Consider the following 8,729-nt stretch of genomic DNA (forward strand, 5'->3'; position numbering starts at 1 on the left):
TATGAACTGCCCAATTGCCTAACAGAGGGAGGGAAGGAAGAAAAGGAGCATGGTATCTCTATGCCCATGAATCTTTCATAGATATCAGTTTTATCAGTAAATGTTTCCTACTTCAGAGGCCCTACTATAGTTTTAGAAATTAAAACAAATATTCAAACAGTAAGTCATATCAGATATAACTAGATGGAATGCACCCAGCCTTTCGTTGTTCCTTACAGATTATGTAAGGCATGTCAGTACCTGCTTGTTTGAAAGTATTGTACCCAAAACAAACTAGGCTGGCCTTAAGGTACGTGTAGACTATGGAAAAAATTGACGCTGTGGCAGTCGATCTTCTAGCTTTCAATTTAGTAGGTCTAGTAAATTAAATCAAAAGCTGAGGGTGCCTCTGTTGCTGGAACTCCTCCTCATGAGGAGTAAGAGAACTCAATGGAAGCATATCTCCTACTGTAAGGATGGCACCATATCTTGGTTTAAGGTATATCAACTCCAGCTACATTTTTTATGTAGCTGGAATTGTGTACCTTAATTCAACCTCCAGCTGCTTTATAGACCTAGCCTTAGAGCGGTGTTTCTTAAATTGTGTTCCGCAGCACACCGGTGTGCCGCAGAGAACAACAGAATTCAAAATGGCTGCCCTTAAAGAGGCAGGAGACCTTCCCCCCCCCCCCCCCTCCCCAATAACTATCCCCCTGGCCCTTCCCTTTCCTCCCACCCTTTTTTTGTCAACAAAAAATCCTTGGTGTTCCTCATAAAAAAAGATTGTTTGGTGTTCCTCGGTCTTAAAAAGTTTAAGAAACACTGCCTTAGAGGTTAATTGTGTTCTAAGATTTTGTTTATAACACTGACTTTTAAGTCTTAAAAAATCATTTTTAAAGATTTTGTTCTTTTCAATACATTTAATAACATGGGTGTTTTTGTTCTAATTTGGTAACATCTTTCATCTAAGCACCGCTCTATCAGACCAGATAGCATTTCAGTATGTATTGTTGAGTGGATGAACAGGTTTATTTCTCTACTGTTCTTAATATGAATAAAAATCAATATCCAGTTGTTAATACTTGAGATTTTTAAATTGCTCCATGTTCTGAAATTGGAGGAAGACCATAGCTGTGTGTTATTGTAACACTTGATAGCTGAGCCAGTGACTGTGTTGTATTAGAACTCTCATCTGTATATGTTCAGATCCTGCCAGGAACATTTTACTCATGAGTTTTATGTGACACATGATAGAATGACATAAATTATGCTGACAACTTTTCAAATTAAATTACACTTTTGAAATGATTTTGATTCAGTGGGTGTTGAGCACTTTTTAATATCCCACTGGGTACCTATCTGAATGTCTAAATACCTTTAAAAATGTGGTCTTTAGGGACTTTGGAACATAAAAGTAACGCTATGCTACAAGTGCTACAGCAATATAGCTGCAGCACGGTGGTGCAGAGACTTGCTCCAGTAGCAGGAGTTTTTCCAGCACTGTAGTAAAACCTCTCCCTTGAGAGGCAATAGCTAGTAGCCAGGTTGACAGAGGAATTCTTCCATTGACCTCATGATGTCTACACTGGGTCTTAGGTTGGCTTAACACGGTCTCTCATAGGTGTGCATTTTTCACAACCCTGAATGATGTAACTAAGTCAACAAATGCTTTAAATGTAGAACTGAACACCACCCCTCCCTAAGTTCCATTGCCTTTCAAAAAAGTCACTTGTGAAAATAGGATTTATAAGGGTTTGTCTGCATATAAGGGAAATGTGTTCCTCGGCATTATGATTTCTCAAGTGCACTAATGTGTTGTGCATTAATTGGTCCCATAGATCGTTTTGGTGCATGCTAAAGTTTCCCTAGTGCAGTTTCACATAGAGCTGTTTGAAACAACATTATTTTATGCACACCATCAGGGTCTATGGAAGAGGTGGGGAACCTAAGGCTTGGGGGCTGGATCAACAATAGGTTAGTGCACTTCGGAAAGCATGTCCATGTTGAGTGCATTATCCCACTATGATGTATGCAAGCCCTTTGTCACTTCGGCAGCTTTGCGTGTTATGTTCTTGGTCGTTTCCTTGAAATTGAAATTAGAACTAGTACTGTTACCAATAAGATTATGACTTACTTCTTTTCTAGGTTTGTTTTGTATAAGCTAACTAAACTGAATGAATCGATTGTATCTTTATTTTATATTCGGTGCCTTTAAAAAAAATTAAGACAAGATGATCATGTTTTTATTCATTGTTGGCTATAGGAAACAGTTTGAAGAAATGGTATCCTACTTTAACATGGCTTCAGTGGAAGAGCTGGCAGAATATATTGCAAAAACCACATCAGGAGTACGACAAAAGATGTTGAGAGATTTTTATGCTGGAAAGTATCCAGAGCTAGAGGACCTATTTCCAGTCAAAGATCCATTATATGTTTCAGATGGGTGTGAGGAAGAGGTGAATACAAGCCATTGTAGAAGGAGAAAGTCCATGGTAAAATGTAGAAAATCAAAGTCTGATTCTTCAGCTAAAGATCCTCTCTGTGTGACTGCAGAAATATGTAGCCAAAAACGACACAAAGGAAAACAATTTCACAATGATTTCTGCATACAAGATGCTGTGTGTCTTAATTCAAAAGATAAACAATTGTCCACTGTCAATACCCAAAATACCATCAGTGTGAGAAACAGCCAACCATTCAAAGATTTGATGGCAACTGACTCAGTAAGTAGTAAATCAGAAATAATTGAAGTGCTCTCTGAAAATACCACTGAAGGACAGCAGAACTCAGGGGGGACAAAATCTCTAAGAAAAAGATCCCTGTCTCAGTCACAAAATGAAGAGAGAGAAACTCAGACTTACAAGAAAAACTCTTTTGTAGACTTACTAGGAGATACCTCTGTTCTCAGTGACCTCTTCAAAAGTAATGGAAACAGGCCTACAGAGCTGCCAAGAAGGCCTCTTTCAGGACCTGAAGAAAAAGCAAAAGAACGACCCAAAGACTTCTGGGATGTGCTGAATGAGCAGAATGATGAGAGTCTCCGAAAGCTCACGGACATGGCAGTCATAAAGGAGTTGTGTGAAAGAGCACCTTCTGTTGCTTTGACAAAAAAGAAAGGCATTCAAGAAAGTTCTCTTTGGAAACAAAATGAAGATTTTTTATGGAAAAAATATAATCTAAGTGATTCAGATGAGTCTATATCTGGCGCACACACCTTTTCATGTCTAGATATGAATGACTGATTTTAAAGCACAGGTAATAAATTATTCAGTTTCACAAGTACAGCTGAAGAAAACTTACTGGTGTTAGCAGCATACATTATGGGACAGCATTCCATTGCATCTTACTGTGATTATTGGCCTTGAGGCATACTGTAATACATTCTGCCCTACATTCCTCTGCAATAAGCAAAGGAGGAATAGTGGTGATATAAATGTAGGCGCATAGTGTATTTTAAAACCTGGCCTTGTTTGTAATCATAAGAGGCCCATGTTTGGTGTGATTTCAGTTGACTTGTACTAGAGATTCTGCTGTGATTATGGAGGCTTGAAACACAACAAGGTATGTGTTACTTCAGTAGCACAGCACTGCAGGGTGTGAGTGATGGGTTACTAATCTCAGTCTAAATGAAACTAAATGTCAAATGCTGTCTTCACAGTTACTGTGAGGTACATGTTAACTCTGTCGCATCCTGCCATGATTTAACATGTTAATTTTAAATGTATGCTTTTTAAATTGCTTGAGTTGTTTTCCTTTGGTTCCTGATGTGCCTAAAGTTCATTTGTAGCTCTGGGTATTTTCCCCGAGGCTATGTCTAGACTGCAAGCCTCTTTCGAAAGAGGCTCTTTCGAAGATACTTTCGAAAGAGCCTCTTTCGAAAGAGAGCGTCTAGACTGCACGTTGAACTTTCGAAAAAGCGGCTTGCTTTTTCGAAAGAAAGCATCCAGTGAGTCTGGATGCTCTCTTTCGAAGAAGCCCTATTTACATTGAAGAACGCCTTCTTTCGAAAGAGGAACTTTCGAAAGAAGGCGTTCTTCCTCGTGAAATGAGGTTTACCGCCATCGAAAGAAAAGCCGCGTTCTTTCGATTTAATTTCGAAAGAACGCGGCTTGAGTCTGGACGCAGGTGAGGTTTTTTCGAAAAAAGGCTACTTTTTTCGAAAAAACCCCTGAGTCTGGACACAACCCTAGTGTTGAAATATGGGTGACTCAAGATGTCACTCCACAACCATCCTTCTAATGCCAGCAATCTCAGATAAGACTTTGCTTATTAAACAAAGTTGTTTTTTAGTAAGAGAATATGTATATGTCTAATCAGAGCTTCACATATATGTTTTTAATCTATATTTACAGTCTGGACTGGATAATTCAGCTAATGGAATTTAGAACTTTTCCCTCCCATATGTCATTTAATGAAACAAGTCATTGGCTTGTACTAAATAAGTTGAAGGCCTTGCTTATGATTCCTTTCACTTGTGGGCAAGTACCCATATCACAGAAACCTTTGTTATGATGGCAGGTGCCTGCATCATTGCTACCATCTCCAGGTTGTTAAGATAATCAGTTAATACCACAGGAAGAAATGCTTTTTTCCTTTCACTCGTTTTTTTTCCAGTCAATTTCATAATTAAGTTCAAGACAAATCCAGTTATCTTCAATAATTCGGGTGTAATATTGTGTGTCAGCCTCTCAAATGTTGGAATGAACTAATGTGAACATAAATTGATCTGAAAATAACTTACATCAAGTATAGGCATTTATGAGAGCAAAAAGAGATCTTTCCATCCAAAAAAAAATTTTGGTTTACATTTTCGTAAGAATTGTATTCTGAAAAGAATAAATATTTTATAGATGACTAAGTTGTATACTTTATGTCTAATATAAATAAGATATTTAGAAAAGGGAGCATGTAATTATGTGTGCAGACTGCTTGTTAGATATGAACTTAGTTATCTGCATTTGCATTTACTGTGATTGCTTTCATAATCACTGTATTTGGGTATGTGTATTCCAGTATATACAATTGCTTTACCTATTTATAAAAATGTGGCCCTAAAAACTGGTATCAGTATTCACGCTTAAAACATAGTGAAGTAGGGTGACCATATTGTCCTATGCCAAATATGGGGCACCTGGTAAAATTGCTCGGATTTAAGCGAGCTTCATGGCAATCAATCAGAACTATGCAGTGCAGACATTCAAACTAGCATTAAGTTGACTGAGCACCCATTAAAAAGACACGCTGCATTATTATAACTAATAATAGGTAAAAAAATGACTGCTCTTTAGAAGTGCCTGCCTTATCCTCATCTTGCTGTCCAGGAGGCAGGGCATCCGGGAGTGGGTTTCTAGAGGGGGGGGGGGCGGTGTGTGTGTGTGTGTGTGTGTGTGTGTGTGTGTGTGTGTGTGTGTGTGTGTGTGTGTGTGTGCGCGCGCGCGCTGGGCTATGAGCTATGAGGTGGCGGGAAAGAAATGTATGTGAAGGGACTAGGAATTGAGAGTTCTGGGCATCTGTGGTGGGGCAGGAGTGATGTGCAGGGTGCTATGCTTGCAAGTCTGCAGGGGACTTTGGCCAGGGATTTGGGGGGATGTTGAGTCGAGGGGCTATAGGGCATGCCATGGCATGGCCCTTCCCTCAAAGGAAAGGGGCATGCTGTCAGCACAGGTCCAGGCAGGCCACTGTGTGCCTGAGAACTGCCACTTTGTAAATAATGCCTTTGTATTGGCCTGGGCATGCCATCCGTGCCCCATTGCCCCCTTGCTTTGGGGACTGGTATCCCAACACTATGCTTCATTGCTCCATTGAGGGCCCACAAAAGAGTTTGACTCTGAGCCCACAGAAGGTTAATCTGGCCCTGATTCTAACCATGGACTCTGGAGGCTTCTCCCCCAAGGGGAGCATGGGGCTTGCAGGATTAAGCCCTGCTGTTCCCAGCTTGAGCCCACCACTCATGCTTGAGGCGGTGGGAGGGAGCAGCGATGGGGCTTCAGCAGAAGTGAGTGTTGGGGATTAGGGCCAATGGGGATGGGGGCGCTCACCAGGGAACAGGACTGTCACCAGGCGGTGGGGACCACCAGGGATGGGGGCTGCTGACCCATGGTTGGGGCTGCTGGGGATCAGGAATGTCAGGGTGATGGGGGAGCTGCAGCCAGGGCTGTTGGAGGGATGAGCACTGCAGCCCAGGGGAGCACCAGGGAATGAGGTTGCCGGGGAGATGGGGGCTGCAGCCAGCAGTGGGGGCCATCAGAGAAAGGGGCTTCAGCCTGGCACTGGTGGCCGTCCAGAAACAGAGCTGCAGCTCCACGGCAACAAGAGGCTTCAGAGTGGTGCCGGGGGCCACCTGGGAATGGGGCCTGGGAGCAGGGTTGCCGAAGGGAGGTTAGGGAACAGATGGGGGCTGAAGCTAGTGGGATGGGGGGGCGTGGAGAGAGGAGCTTCAGCCCTGCAGAGGCACCGGCAGTGAGGGCTTCAGCCCCATGTTCTGGAAGGACCGGCAGACCTTCCCCGCTTCTTTAGAGTGCCATGGGGGAGAGATGACACACACTCCTCACTCACCCATACATCCTGCCCCTCGCTCTAATATACAGGCTACCTTTTTCCTATTGTCTGGTTTCTGTCTTTCTCCCTTTGCACCCTGCCTGATTCAAGACACTACGTGCTGCTGCCTGCCTGTGTTTACAGCCAGCCCCAAACGAGACTGCTGCAGCTGCGCTGATCGGGGCACTCAAGGACCAGAATGAGGAGTGCAAATATGGAACAAGTTACCCTTTTTTTAAAAACAAATCAGGACCTGGAAGAGAGCTTAAATAAGAGACAGTCCCATTAAAAACAGGACAGATGGCCACCCTATGTGGGGGGGTTACTTTTACTGTAGAAATACTACTATTCTGTTGAAGTAATTCTGCTATTGAAATGAAATTTCAATATTGTTTAAAAAAAAAAAACCCAGCCCCCGTAACATTTGATTTCAGTCCCCAGACTTCACTGATGCTAACAGTCAACAGGTCTGTCACAACTTATATATTTATATTCATGGTCTTCTGAACAATAGCTTGATCCAAAATGGCTGTTAACAAAGAGGCTTAATTGCACTCAAGCAAGACTAACTAGGTGTAGTATAGTATAGAGCAGGAATGGGCAAAATATAGCACATGGGCTGAATCTGGCTGCCAAAGCCAGTGGATCTGGCCCATGGTTGCAGTGGGAGCCTCAGCCAAGCTCTCTGCGTACCCTGCCCCTGCACACTGCTCAGAAATGCTAGCTGCAGGGCCTGTTTGTGAGCCTAGGGGGGGAGGTTTTGCATGCTGCTCTGGCCCCCAGAACAATCTCGCATCTCCATTTTCCAGTCAATGGAAGCTGCCTGTTTGAAGAACAGGCAGTGCGTGAAGTACCCTTCTTCCCCTTCAGACTTGCAGTTGTTCACATGCACACGGCCCCTCAACCAGCTGCTCTGAGTGCCTGCTGGGTATGGAAAGCAGGGCACCTCTCTGAGAAACCTACTGGGCTGCTGGCCAGAAGTCATCTAGATAAACGTCTCCCAGACAGAGCCAGCCTCTGGTATCCCAGTTCTCTGACCCCTGCCCTACATAATCTAAACCCTGTACTCCATGTCCTGCACCCATATCCCCTCTCAAACTCTGCATCCCAGTCCCTACCCCAGGTCACAACTCTCCTGCCTTTGGTCATAACCCAAACCCATGAACCCCTCCTCTACCCTAGTCCCCTGTCCCAGGTCACAACCCCCACGTTCACTCAAACCCCCTCTGAGATCACACATCTCCTCCCACATCCTAATCCCTTACCCCAAGATCCCTTCCGCACTCAACCTCCTTTCCAGTCCCTGCATCTTCTCCATTAATATCATGGAAGAGTGTGGCCCTTGAACACTTACCAAATTCTAAGTGTGCCTCATCAAAAATTATTGTCCAGCCTGGTCTGGAGGTTTCTGGAAATAATTATGGCATTGTGGTTGGGACACAGGACTGGGATGGATTCAGATCTGATTTCATGTCTACCACACATTCTGTGACCACTTAGGCACTGAATCTCTGCACCTCAGCTTTCCCATCTCTAAAACAAAGATCTACTTGTGTAATAAGTGATTACATGGACTTGCATGTCTTTGTTTCCTGGCTCAACCACCTCACGTGGGTAAGAATTACCAAAACTTACTGTCTGTCACATGGATCATTAATATGGATTTGAGTTGCTGCTGTTACATTGTCCCTTATTTTGAAAATGAAACACCAACATACCAGATGGGAGGGGAAAAAAACCCTATCAACTAGCACAACCAATTATAAGAAATAAAATAATGTATCTTGTATGGAGATCAAAGCTGAATAAAGTTGAAATTACTTTTCGTAGTATCTATCAGTGGCCTTTATTTCTGAATCACTGTGGCTTTTTGATTGCACAGACGCTTTTTCTTCTGAAAACAGCTACTTATGCAGAGGCATGTTTGCAGCTCCTCCTAGTTGTCATTATTGCTCACAAAACAGCCTTGTGTTTCTTCTGTCTGCACAAGCACTGTCAACAGCATTTTGGATATTATCTAGAAATCGAGTCAGTATCCTCCTTTGTGATCTACTTATGAAAAATGGTTATGCATGAGCTAGATCAGGGGTCGGCAAGAGAGTCTCAGCCAGCTGGATCTGGCCTGCCAAAGCGGTTGATACGGTCTGTGGCTGCCACTCCCCTGCCCTCAAGCCAATGGAGGCCTGGGGATGGGGGAGCGAGCAAAGTCTCCT

General features: G+C 43.2%; 1 protein-coding gene across 5 annotated transcripts in view; it reads left to right on the forward strand.

Moving 5' to 3' along the window:
* The window catches only part of ERCC6L2 (ERCC excision repair 6 like 2), a 119,870-nt gene extending 111,525 nt beyond the window's left edge, over window positions 1–8,345 (forward strand). For all 5 annotated transcript variants that reach the window (XM_089779258.1, XM_089779259.1, XM_089779260.1 and 2 more), the window contains one exon: window positions 2,243–8,345. In XM_089779258.1, coding sequence (XP_089635384.1) covers window positions 2,243–3,221 — 979 coding nt within the window. In that variant the 3' untranslated portion in view covers window positions 3,222–8,345. The remainder of the gene's footprint in view (window positions 1–2,242) is intronic.
* The last annotated feature ends 384 nt before the right edge of the window (window positions 8,346–8,729 follow it).

Source organism: Pelodiscus sinensis, chromosome 6, assembly GCF_052426305.1.
Source record: "Pelodiscus sinensis isolate ZL-2025 chromosome 6, ASM5242630v1, whole genome shotgun sequence".
In the NCBI taxonomy this organism is placed as follows: domain Eukaryota; kingdom Metazoa; phylum Chordata; order Testudines; family Trionychidae; genus Pelodiscus; species Pelodiscus sinensis.